Raw genomic sequence first — 13,729 nt, 5'->3', positions numbered from 1 at the left:
CTTGAGGAGGAGGTTGTGGAGCATCAACGTCTTGTGCTTGTACCACCATTTGCTCATGGGAGATATGAGTATCTTCATTTTCTACTCTCCCAACTTTTTCACCATCTTGTGGTACATTTAATGAAGAGGATTGATTAATGACTTGTACATCATCTTCATCATCTTTTGGCTTGATGTCTCCCACCGGAATATTCTTCATAGCCTCCCTCAATGGTTCATCACCTACATCATCAAGATTCTCATGTGCTCCTTGGGAGCCGTTAGATTCATCAAATTCCACATCATATGTTTCTTCAACCAAGCCGGTGGCATGATTAAATACTCTATATGCTTTGGACTTCAATGAGTAACCAACAAGAAAACCTATATCACAACGCCTTTGGAACTTCCCTAGGTGTTGCCGCTTCTTGTAGATGTAGCACTTGCAACCAAACACCCTAAAGAAGGAGACGTCCGGCTTCTTCCCATTGAGCAACTCATATGGTGTCTTGACAAGGAACTTTTGAAGAAATAGGCGGTTGGATGCATAACATGCGGTGTTGATTGCTTCCGCCCATAGAGCTTCGGGAGTGTTGTACTCATCTAGCATTGTTCTTGCAAGAGTGATCAAAGTCCGGTTCTTCCTCTCAACTACACCATTTTGTTGAGGAGTATAGGTTGCGGAGACTTCATGTTTGATTCCAACTTCATCACAATAAGCTTCTATGTTTGTGTTGTCAAACTCTTTGCCATTGTCACTTCTTATCTTCTTGAGCTTCACTTCAAATTCATTTTGAGCTCTCTTGGCAAACTTCTTGAAACAAGATGCAACTTCGGATTTGTCATGAAGGAAGAACACCCATGTATATCTTGAATAGTCATCCACAATCACAAGACAATAGAGATTTCCTCCCAAACTCTTGTATGTTGTTGGTCCAAATAAATCCATGTGTAGGAGTTCTAGCACTCTTGTGGTTGACATGAAAGCTTTGGTTGGATGAGTGTTTGCAACTTGCTTGCCGGCTTGACATGCACTACAAAGCTTGTCCTTCTCAAACTTCACATCCTTCAATCCTCTTACCAAATCATTCTTCATAAGCTTCTTGAGTGAGCTCATCCCAACATGAGCAAGTCTTCTATGCCATAGCCACCCAAGTGTTGTTTTGGTGAATAGGCAAGTCTTCAAGTTTGCATCTTCGGAGGTGAAGTCAACTAGATATAAGTTGTTGTATCTAAATCCATTGAATATCACTTGATTGTCATCTACTTTGGATACAACAACCTCCTTTTCGGTGAATAAGCATTGAAAGCCAAGATCACACAATTGCCCAACGGATAGCAAGTTGAAACTCAATGAAGCAACATAGAGTACATTGGAAATGGAATGATCATTTGATATTGCCACTTTGCCCAATCCTTTAACCTTGCCCTTTGAATTATCTCCAAATGTTATTTTCTCTTGTCCATCTACCTCTTCATCTAGTGAGGTGAACATACGAGGATCACCGGTCATATGTTGAGTGCAACCACTATCAATAACCCAATGACTTCCACCGGTCTTGTAGTTCACCTACACACAAGAGATTCAAGCTTTAGGGATCCAAGCTTGTTGAGGACCCTTCACCTTCTCAACAAGTGACTTAGCCACCCAAATTTTCTTAGGCCTACTCTTGTTGGGGGGACCTAAGAACATGACTTTCATCTTTCCACTCGAATCTTTTCTAAGCATGTAGTGAGCATTGAAAGCAAAGGGTCTAGCATGCTTGGGCAAGGGTTGTGGTGGTGGAGTTTGACACTCATGAGCAAAGTGGCCTTCTTGTCCACACTCAAAACATCTCTTTGGCTTTGGCTTTGGCTTTGATTGTTGGTGTTGAGCTTGAGCCTTCTTCTTCTCTACACTTGCCATATATCCAATGCCACTTCTATCCATCTTCATGACGGTATTCATGAGTAGCTCACTTTGGAGATGCTTGCCTCTAGCAAACTTGCTCAATCCCACCTTGAGATGCTCTTTCTCCATCTTGAGCTTCTTATTCTCTTCTTTGAGAATATCATTGTTCTTCTCCTCCTTGAGTTTCTTGATTTCTTCTTTTAGCTTCTCATTCTCAAGGATCACCTCTTTGTCATGATCAAGAGTTTCTAGCACAATGGTGTTGTGACTTTTCATCTCTTCAAGATCTTTCATGAGCTTTTCATTGTCACTCTTGAGCTTGACAAACTCATCATAGTCATTGCACTCAACCACTTGCTTGCCCTTGCTACTAGATCCATGCTCAATGCTTTCATCAATTAAATCGTCACATGAGGTAGCTATATCAATCTTAACAACATGGTTAGTAGCATCATGTGGCTCATTTGGTAAGAATTCTTGTGCAATAATAAGGGTATCATAATTGATCTTTAGAGTTGTATATTCATCTTTTAGCTTATGGTGACTAGTGACAAGCTCATTGTGCACCCACTCAAGTTTTTCATTTTTATCTTTAAGCTCTTTCTTAGAAGATTTGAGCTCCTTGAGTTTGGATGATATAGAATCATTTGTTTCTTTGAGCTCATCATTAGCCTTTTCTAATGTATCACACCTAGCTAAGAGTGAATCATTTTTAGCATCAAGTTTTTCATTTGTAGCTCTACTCTTTCTAATGATCTTTGTATATTTTCTTAGTATTTTGACAAGATCATCATATGTAGGTGAGTCATCATCATCGCTATCACTATCATCATCACTAGCATGTTCATCATCACTACTAGTTACCTTGCGTTCACCTTTGGCCATAAGGCATAGGTGTGTAGAGGATGATGGCGATGGTGGTGGTGAAGATGCAAGATCAATAGCAATGCCGGCCACCTTTTCATCGTCACTCTCATCATCAGATGATCCACTTGATGAATCAATGTCCGTGAGCCAATCACCGACAATGTAGGCCTTGCCACTCTTCTTCTTCTTGTAGAAGTCCCTCTTTTTGCCATCTCTCTTCTTGTATGACTTGTTCTTCTTCTTTTCATCTTCATCACTTGAATCATCTTTCTTGCCCTTGTTCTTGAACTTGTCTTTCTTGGGCTTTGTGCATTGATGAGCTAGATGGCCAAGTTCGCCACAATTGTAGCAATCCATCTCGGAGATTGGCTTTCTTCTTGAGCTTGTGAAGAACTTCTTCTTCTTGCCATCAAACTTGATGCCACTCTTATTTAGCCTTTTTAGCATCTTGGTGGTCTTCTTCACCATGAGGGCAAGACTTTCTTCATCATCTTCATCACTTGAGCTCTCATACTCAAGTTTTGCTTTGCCCTTGTCTTGGCTAGCTTTGAATGCTAAGTCCTTCTCTTTCTTCTTTGTAGAGGATGAGCCGTCTTGTGGTGTGATGTGCATGTACATCTCATGAGCATTGATCTTTCCCAAGATTTGTGTCGGTGTAGCGGCGGAAAGATCACCTTGATGTAGCACGGTCACAATGTGCCCATATTTGTCAATGGGGAGGACACTCAAGATTCTTCTCACAACGTCGGATGGTGACATTTGAGTAAGTCCAAGCCCATTGACTTCCTCTACAAGAACATTTAGTCGAGAATACATCTCATTAGCACTTTCTTTGGGAAACATCTCAAAAGAATTTAGCTTTTTAATCACAAGATGATAGCGTTCCTCACGCTCACTCTTGGTTCCCTCATGGAGCGCACAAACGTCCGACCATAGTGCATGGGCGTCTTTGTGGTTCCTTACACGATTGAACACCTCTTTGCAAAGGCCTCTAAAAATGGTGTTGCGAGCCTTTGCATTCCATTTTTCATAATTTACTTCATCGCCTTGAAGTTGGACGGCATTCCTAGGTGCGGGGAACCCTTGGGAGGCGGCTCTAAGAATTCCAACATCTAGAGCTTCTAAGTATGCCTCCATGCGGATTTTCCAATATGGAAAATCATCTCCCTCAAAGATAGGAGGAGGACCATCCCCGTGAGACATCTTGCTCTAAGCGATTAAGCTTAAAAACGTGAGCACGAGGCTTTGATACCAATTGAAAGGATCAAGATGCCCAAGAGGGGGGGTGAATTGGGCTAATTCGAAATTCTCTTGCAATAAACAAATCCTACGGATAGCCCAATTAACCCCTTGTGCCTAGAAAAGTGTTTCTATCAACCTAATGCACAACGAACTCACAACCTATTTTTCAACCTTACTCTAGCAAGCAATTCTATGGATGTAAAACAAGTATTGAATTGCTCAAAGTAAATACTCAAAGTAAGTGCTCAAAGTAAATAGGGAGAGAAAGGAACGCGGCGAAGTTTTGCCGAGGTATCGAAGAGTCGCCACTCTCCACTAGTCCTCGTTGGAGCACCCGCGCAAGGGTGTAGCTCCCCCTTGATCCGCGCAAGGATCAAGTGCTCTTTACGGGTTGATTCTTCGACACTCCGTCGCGGCGAATCACCCAAAGCCGCTCACAACTTTGAGTCGGGTCACCCACAAGCTCCGCCGGGTGAACACCAAACTCCCAATCACCACCAAGCCGTCTAGGTGATGGCGATCACCAAGAGTAACAAGCACGAACTCTCACTTGACCATGCGAAGCCTAATGAGACGATGGATGCACACTTTGCTACTCTTGATTTGCTAGTGAGTCTACTCTCTTGGATTCTCAAATCACAAACACCTCACTAGGACCTTGCTCTTCTTGGCACTCACAAACGTGTTTCTCAGCTGTTGGAATGAGCAAAAGTTACTCCACTCACGAGTGGAGCTTCTATTTATAAGGCAGCCTGAAAAACTATCCGTTATGAGCTTCTGCGGGATGACCGGACGCTCCGGTCGTGATGACCGGACGCTCCGGTCAGTTCTACCCGCGAACCAGTATTTAAAGAGTCGACCGGACGCTGGCAGGGTCCGGTCAGCACTGACCGGACGCGTCCGGTCGCATAAAACCCTTACTGGAACCTTACTGGACTCGACCGGACGCTGAACGCTCAGGGTCCGGTCGCACTGACCGGACGCGTCCGGTCACACTTTTCCAAGTCTGGACCCTTACTGGAGTCGACCGGACGCTAGCTCTCAGCGTCCGGTCACACGACTCTCCAGCGTCCGGTCACAACAGACTTAACCACCTCAGTCAAACGAACTGACCGGACCCTGCGGCCAGCGTCCGGTCGCACCGGAGCCAGCGTCCGGTCAGTGTTTGACCCTCCATTCACTTCCAACTTTCGAACATATGTGAATGAAGTTTGCTCCAAAGGATCTTAGGCATTCATAGGAGCTACCTAGAGCTAGTTTTAACAAGTGTGCACCACACCTAACTCACTAGACTCAACTAGGTCAAGCTACTCGTTCATACCCCCCTTCATAGTACGGCCAAAGGAAAAACAAAGTCCTAAACTACTCTAAGTGTCTCTCCAACTCCAATCGACACTTAGAACTAGTTATCCTTAACCTTGTCGTTCATCCTTTGAAAACCGAAACGATTTCCATCGTAGGGGAATGACAACCTCGATTGCCCAATCGATCTTCGTTACCATGACCTAACTTAATTGCCTCTGCAAAACACACGTTAGTCATAGTAATCTTGTATTGTCATTAATCACCGAAATCCAACTACGGGCCTAGATGCTTTCAACAGGTTTACATTCGCTGCCACAATTGTTGTTGTTCTTGCCGACTGACAACACCTCCTGCAAGTGTGGTAAGAACAAGTAAGAACTTGGTTAAGCAAGTTTGAGAGGAATGGAATCAGCCATTACTTAGTTTTTCTTTGTTATTCGAGCACCTTCTTGTGTTATTGCTGTTGTTCACTAACCATGTTAGGAAATGGTGAGGGGAACATGCACACTCACCACGCACAAGGGGCATCATACATGACTTCGAGCGCCATATGAGGTTACGCGCTAAAGGCCTCGAAGAGGACGTTCGTGTTACCAATAAGCGCCTTGGGCAATTAGAGGCAACTCAAATTGGCACCAACCAAAGGCTTGCTGCGATGGAGGTTTCCATTGGAGAAGTGAACACTTCTCTTGTTGCTATTTTGGCCAGACTTGAGAGAATGCAAGACGGAGGACGTAACCGTGCACATCAACACCACCACAATGATGGTAGTATGGGTAGTGTTTCAGCTGAGAATGATGATGTCTATGCAGGAGACACTGAGCATGATGATGAGGTGGATGCTCAACCCCGTCGTCAACTGCACCGTAATCACCATGGAATGGGTGCTAGGCCACCACGCCGAGAGGTACGTGACAATGATGATTCTTTGGGTAAAATTAAGTTCACCATGCCATCTTTTGATGGGAAATATGATCCTGATGCATACCTTACATGGGAACTAGCTACTGATAAGAAGTTTGCTTGTCATGATTTCCCTAGAAATAAACGAGTTAGGGCTGCAACTAGTGAGTTTACTGATTTTGCTTCTATTTGGTGGAGTGAGTATTGCCACACTAATCCAAACAATACTCCTTAGACCTAGGATGCTTTGAAAAGGGTCATGAGAGCAAGATTTATTCCTTCATATCATGCACGTGATTTGTTACATAAGTTGCAGCAATTTAGGCAAGGGAATAAATCTGTAGAGGGATATTATCAGGAATTGCAAACTAGTATGCTTCGTTGTGGTTTGGTTGAAACCGAGGATGCGGCAATGGCTAGATTTGTAGGTGGTTTGAACTGAGAAATTCAGGACATTTTAGCTTATAAGGAATATAATTCAATTGATTGTTTATTTCATCTTGCTTGTAAGGCTGAACGGGAAGTACAGGGACGTTGAGCTAGCACGAGGACTAACTTTTCTGCAGGTTGTGCTAACTCTTGGACACCAAAACCTACTAATGCACCATCGACACGAGTAGTTGCTCCATCTCCTTCAAACAACAAACAACGCCCTTCTCCATCAAATTCATCAGTGTGCCCGGCTGAACCAACAAATGGAACAACAGCTCCAACAGCCAAGAGTTCTTCCATTGCTTCTACGGGAAGAACAAGAGATATTTAGTGCTTGCAATGCAAGGGTTATGGACATGTGAGATGGGACTGCCCAAGCAAGCGTGTTTTGATCGTGCAACATGATGGTGAATATTCCTCAGCTAGTGATTTGGATGACGAAACATTTGCTTTGCTTGCCGCTGACCATGCAGGTGGAGATGAGAATCTAGTTGAAGAACACATTGGAGCTGAACATGCAGATCGTTATGAGTGCCTCATTGTGCAACGAGTGTTGAGTGCACAAATGAAGAAGGCTGAACAGAATCAGCGCCACACCTTGTTCCAAACAAAGTGTGTGGTATAGGAGCGTTCATGTCGTGTGATCATTGATGGAGGGAGCTGCAACAACTTGGCAAGCTTAGAGATGGTGGAGAAGCTGGCTTTGGATACCCTACCGCACCCCCAACCTTACAACATTCAGTGGTTCAACAACAGCGATAATGTAAAGGTAGCACGGTTGGTACGAGTCAATTTTGCAATCGGCTCTTATCATGATTCCATTGACTGCGATGTTGTACCTATGCAAGCATGTTCTATGTTGTTAGGTAGACCATGGCAGTTTAATATAGACTCTATGCATCATGGTAGAACCAATCAATATTCTTTTGTGCATAATGGAAAGAAGCTTGTGTTACATCCTATGTCTCTTTAGGATATTATGAAAGATGAAATTGCTAGAGCTAGAAAGTTGAACACTAAGGAGCATGTTAAGAGTGAAAATTAGATTGTGGCTAAGGAACTTGAGCAACATAAAAAGAGAAACACTAAATCTGTTCATGATAAGAAAAATGAGATTAAGTTGAAGGGTTCCTGTTTTCTTGCTACCAAATCTGATCTGGAAGAGATTGATACTTGCACTACTATTGCTATGCTTTGGTTTGCAAAGAAACTTTGTTTTCACTTGAGGATACTCCTATTTCTTTGCCTCCTACTATCACTAACCTTTTACAGAAGTACGCCGATGTTTTCCCAAAGGTGGTACCACCGGGACTGCCACCAATTTAGGGAATTGAGCACTAGATTGACCTCATTCCTAGGGCCTCCTTGCCAAATCGTGCTCCTTATAGGACCAACCTGGAGGAAACTAAAGAGATACAGCACCAAGTGCAAGAATTGCTTGACAAAGGTTATGTGCGTGAGTCTCTTAGCCCTTGCACTGTTCCCATACTTTTAGTTCCTAAGAAAGATGGATCCTGGCGCAAGTGTGTGGATTGTAGAGCGATTAATAATATCACAATTAGATATCGTCATCTGATTCCTAGACTAGATGATATGCTTGATGAATTGAGCGGCTCAATTGTGTTCTCTAAAATTGATTTGCGTAGTGGTTACCACCAGATTCACATGAAGTTAGGAGATGAATGAAAAACAGCATTTAAAACCAAGTTTGGTCTATATGAGTGGTTAGTCATGCCTTTTGGCCTCACTAATGCACCCAGCACTTTCATGAGATCAATGAATGAAGTTTTACGTGCTTTCATTGGCAGATTTGTGGTGGTATACTTTGATGACATTCTGATATATAGCAAAACTTTGGAGGAACATCTTGATCATTTACGTGTTGTTTTTTATGCTTTACGTAATGCTCAATTATTTGGTAATCTTGAGAAGTGCATGTTTTGCACAGATCGAGTCTCTTTCCTTGGCTATGTTGTAACCCCGCAGGGTATTGAAGTTGATCAAGCCAAGGTCGAGGCAATTCATAGCTGGCCAGTTCCCACTACAATCACACAAATAAGAAGTTTTCTAGGACTTGCTGGGTTCTATCACCGCTTTGTGAGGGACTTTAGCACCATTGCATCCCTGCTATATGAGCTCACCAAGAAGGGTGTGGCATTCACTTGGGCTACAGCACTCAAGAATGCATTTGACACGCTAAAAGATACGTTAACACATGCACCTTTACTCCAACTTCCTGATTTCAATAAAACCTTTGAGCTTGAATGTGATGCTAGTGGAATTGAGTTGGGTGGTGTGCTGTTACAAGAGGGAAAACCTATGGTGTATTTCAGTGAAAAGTTGAGTGGCCCTAGTTTGAACTATTCTACTTATGATAAGGAATTGCTTGCTCTAGTTCAAACTTTGAAAACATGGCAGCATTATTTATTGTCCAAAGAGTTTGTCATGCATTCTGATCATGAATCTTTGAAACACATTCGTAGTCAAGCAAAACTAAACCATAGACATGCCAAGTGGGTTGAATTCATCGAGTCCTTTCCTTATGTCATCAAACACAAAAAGGGAAAGGAAAATATAATTGTTGATGCTTTGTCTAGACGTTACACCATGCTTTCACAACTTGACTTTAAAATCTTTGGTTTGGAAACTATTAAGGAACAATATGCACATGACAATGATTTCAAAGATGTATTGCTAAATTGCCAAGAGGAGAAAACATGGAACAGATTCGTCCTCACCGACGGGTTTATCTTTAGAGCTAACAAGCTATGCATTCCAGCTAGCTCTGTGCGTTTGTTATTGTTGCAGGAAGTGCATGGAGGAGGGCTGATGGGACATTTGGTGTGAAGAAAAACGGAGGACATCCTTGCTGATCATTTCTTTTGGCCCAAGATGAGGAGAGACGTGGAAAGGTTCATTGCTCACTGCACAACATGCCAAAAAGCTAAGTCATGCCTTAATCCTCATGGTTTGTATATGCCTCTACCTGTTCCTAGTGCGTCTTGGGAGAATATTTCTATGGACTTTGTTTTAGGGCTGCCTAGAACAAAGAAGGGGAGAGATAGTGTCTTTGTTGTGGTGGATAGATTTTCTAAGATGGCTCATTTCATACCATGCCATAAGAGTGATGATGCTACACATGTGGCTGACTTGTTCTTTCGTGAGATCGTCCGCTTGCATGGTGTACCAAACACCATTGTTTCTGATCGTGATCCAAAGTTTCTTAGCCATTTTTGGAGGACTTTGTGGGCTAAGTTGGGGACTAAGCTTTTATTTTCCACCACTTGTCATCCCCAAACGGATAGGCAAACTGAGGTTGTAAATAGAACTTTATCAACCATGCTTAGAACTATTTTGAAGAAGAACATAAAATTGTGGAAGGAGTGCTTACCTCATGTTGAGTTTGCTTATAATCGTTCACAGCATTCTACTACTAAGAAATGCCCTTTTGAGATTATTTATGGGTTTTTGCCTCGTGCTCCTATTGATCTTTTACCCCTTCCAACCTTAGAGAGGGTCAATGTTGATGCAAATAAACATGCTGAACTGATTTTAAAACTACATGAGACCACTAAAGAGAATATAGAGTGCATGAATGCAAAATATAAACTTGCTGGTAGTAAAGGAAAGAAACATGTCACTTTTGAACCTAGTGATCTAGTTTGGTTACATTTGAGAAAAGATAGGTTCCCTAATTTGAGGAAGTCTAAGTTGCTACCTAGAGCAGATGGTCCTTTCAAAGTGTTAGAACGGATTAATGATAATGCATACAAACTTGAGGTACCTACAGATTTCGGGGTTAGCCCAACATTTAACATTGTAGATTTGAAGCCGTACTTGGGAGAAGAGAATGAATGTGAGTTGAGGACGACTCAAATGCAAGAAGGGGAGGATAATGAGGACATCTCTTCCTTGGACACAACCATACCTATCGCACAGCAAGGGCCAATGACTCGAGCTAAAGCACGAGAACTTAATTATCAGGTAAAGTCGTTCCTCGCTGTCCAAACAATATCTTCTCCGGATGGGGTACTACTAAATCCTTGTGATGATTTCCTTATGCTTAGGAAGATGGAAGGAACTAGCTAGGTGCAAGGTCATCAAGATAACCATCAAGTGGATGCTGGTGTAAACAACAAGAAGACCATACTAAACATTCAACGTGCACGTTTGGACATCGTAGTAGCACCAGATTGATTTGATCATAACTCTCGACTCCGGATGTTGTTGAAGGCCCATGAGTACTCATTGGAAAGATCTTGATGTATATTATCACATGGATCCAACCTCATGGCCAGACTCCACCAGAAATGAGCAGAATCAACAAAAAGATGTTTGGACCTCCAGTCATGGGCTGAGAACCACTTATCGAGTAAAGCCCACTAGGGGCCATTCTAATTTAGGGTTTCCACCCTCCCACGCCTCCTAGTTGTTTCCCACTATAAAAGACATGTAGCAGCCACCATTTGAGGGTGGGTTTTGTTCAGATGCAAGTTTAGCTTTAGCTACTTCCTTGTAAACGCGTGTGTCGGCTAGATCACCCGATTTACTTGATTCAGAACCCCAAATTCATGTCCTGATTCAAATCCATGAGTTGTTTCTTGTTTATCTTGTTCTTGCTTGTTCTCAATTGCTTGTAGGTTCAGGGTTGTTCTTGGCACGACAAGAACAACAACAAATCAGAGTCAGTGTACCTGTTGCTAAGGCGTAGCAACCCTGCTGGATGTTGTAGTCGGACAGCCAACGTCGAATCCTTCCCCAAATCGAAGTTACCCCATCCTCTCATCGAAAGATCGGGATCAGCCCCTGCCATATCACTTTAGAGCTTTTGACATGGCAGTCTCCCGACTCTCAGCGGCTGCCGCACTGGCATGCGCTTTGGCAAGCTGCACCTGGAGCATCCTAGAGAAATCTCGGTTTCCTTGGCTCACCGAAGGCTCTTCCTCAACTCCAAGGCTTGCCGGTCATACTGCTCATCTAGAGCAAGCAGATATGTGGTTAAGTGCACCGTGATAGGACTATCTTCTTATGCATCCTGCCCTTGCAAAGCCTCCATGTGAGCCCTCCATGCCCGTCGATTCCTTTCCAAAGGTGGAAAGAACCTCATGGGGGTACGAGCAATGGGCTCTTCATAGATCTGACCAAGGTAACACAAGGCTATGCGGGCCACAACCTGGTAGGTATCGATGAAGCAAAACCCGATTGCGGTCACATTCTAGGCTTCAGTGATGTCGGGGAACTCTTCACTCTTCCCAATATAGACGGTAACTTCACACCGCTCAGTGCCATGCTTTTCATACTCATGACCCTCATACTCAGGACAATCTTTGACTTTGAGCTTTTGCAGGGTGGCATATAGGATCTTGGGAAAACCCTCAGTGTTCAGGCAATAACTACTAACCCAGGCTCCTGCCATCGTTGGCGATGGTTGTAAGGAAGGCCTGAGCGAAAAGGTGCCTCAAAAGGAAAAGCTAGGTGAGCTAAAGTGCACCGAGTGGTGGTACCAACGGCTAAGCCAGACCCTGCTTATAAAGGCAGAGCGGTCAGTGGTCCTGACGCGGTCCACCAAGGTTCCAGCCCGAAATCACTATAAATGAATCGATCGAATTTTTCGCACGTTCGAGGCGAGCGATGTTCGAGGCCATTAATGACTAATACGGCTGTAGGACAAGGTTCTGACAAGAGCGCAGAAAAGAGTACAGGGAGATGCAGGTCACGGCAGACGTGAACCATAGGCGACGCGAAGCACAAAGCCACAGTTTAGCATTAACTCCAGAACAGGAACGAGTCAGTCGTGCACCATACGACACGCGTGACACCTATGGATGGCGTATCTGCAAGCAATACGTGCACTACAATGCACAAACATGATCTATCAAAATACTATCGAACGACTTTTATTTACCGAAATAAAAGTTGTATTTTCATCTATTAAACTTGCGCTCCAAATTTTATTCAAGTACTAAATATAAGTTATATTTTATTTTGTTTATAAAAATTGCTTCCATGCCAATGTTTAGAACTATTTATTCTACTCTTCGCATTAGGTTTTTTCATTAACACATATTGGCATTTATGTAACTAACTCACTATATTAATAGATCTATCTCTCAGGTCATAATCTCAGTGCTTAGTGAGCTCGTAACACCAGAGGTGTTACACCTTCACTCCTGACGCAAGGGTACTTCTGTTATTTATTTGACATATTACATTAGCTTTGTTCTAAGTCAAATATTATGATCCTTTACCATCATTAAATATTTTTTGTTTCACAATATATGAATTATATATTATGAAATCATTTCTCATAGTGAATTTAAAAATATATTACCTCCACTGTATAATAATAAAATCAATTTCTAGAATCACCAAATAAATAGTGGCATGAATCTATATAATTTTGATGGAGATCAATGGTTTAAAATATACAAATGTTTGACTAACAAAGCTAGGGGTGCATATACATACAACTACGATTGGGTACTCTCGACCATATCCAACATCTTTAGAAAAAATTTAGCACGTATACACATATATGGTATTTTAGAGCAAAGTTCTTTTTTTATCCTGAAAAGACTCTAGACGTAAGATTCTACACTGCTGCCATCGTACTCATCAAAATAGCCCACAGACGGACACGGTTTATTCCCATCCGACCCACCAGCAATTTGTGAAGGCCTAGCGCGTCAGCACATCACCAAATCCCACCGCATCCTTTCTCAAATGAACAAAAAACTGCATTCCCACCGCCGCAATCCCGTCGTCGACCTCCCGTCCCCGACACTGTTGTACGCCGAAGTGCCGCTGCGCCCTGCGCCCGTGAGTCGGGAACCCTAGTGTCGCTCGGCTCCAGTGGTTCGATGGTCCTCCATCCGGCCTCAGCCTGCACTGGCATCACCCAGGCCCCCGGCCTTGGCCGCTTGCCCACGGTCGCTCGTAGTCCGTTCGGCGCATGGCCTGCAGCGGCACGGTGACACCCCAGCACGGCGGCGTGCTGGTGCCCTCCCTCTCTACCCCAAAGGCGAGATCGCCACGCTTGGCGGCGGCGGCTCCGCACGAAGGCGAGATATGAAGGCACCTACAGTTTATATTGTCCTTGCATGCATAGTC

The 13,729-nt window shown here is 43.3% G+C and overlaps 1 protein-coding gene across 1 annotated transcript; it reads left to right on the top strand.

The window, feature by feature from the left end:
• Positions 1-4,785: 4,785 nt before the first annotated feature.
• Positions 4,786-6,422, top strand: LOC136502039 (uncharacterized). Its single transcript, XM_066497520.1, has 2 exons — positions 4,786-4,801; positions 5,779-6,422. Exons 1-2 carry the CDS (start codon positions 4,786-4,788, stop codon positions 6,420-6,422), a joined length of 660 nt encoding a protein of 219 aa, XP_066353617.1.
• The last annotated feature ends 7,307 nt before the right edge of the window (positions 6,423-13,729 follow it).

The sequence above is a fragment of the Miscanthus floridulus genome, chromosome 13 (genome assembly GCF_019320115.1).
Source record: "Miscanthus floridulus cultivar M001 chromosome 13, ASM1932011v1, whole genome shotgun sequence".
Taxonomy (NCBI): Eukaryota; Viridiplantae; Streptophyta; class Magnoliopsida; order Poales; family Poaceae; genus Miscanthus; species Miscanthus floridulus.
The sequence above is the reverse complement of the archived record's forward strand: the minus strand, read 5'-3'. Positions and strand labels throughout refer to the sequence as shown.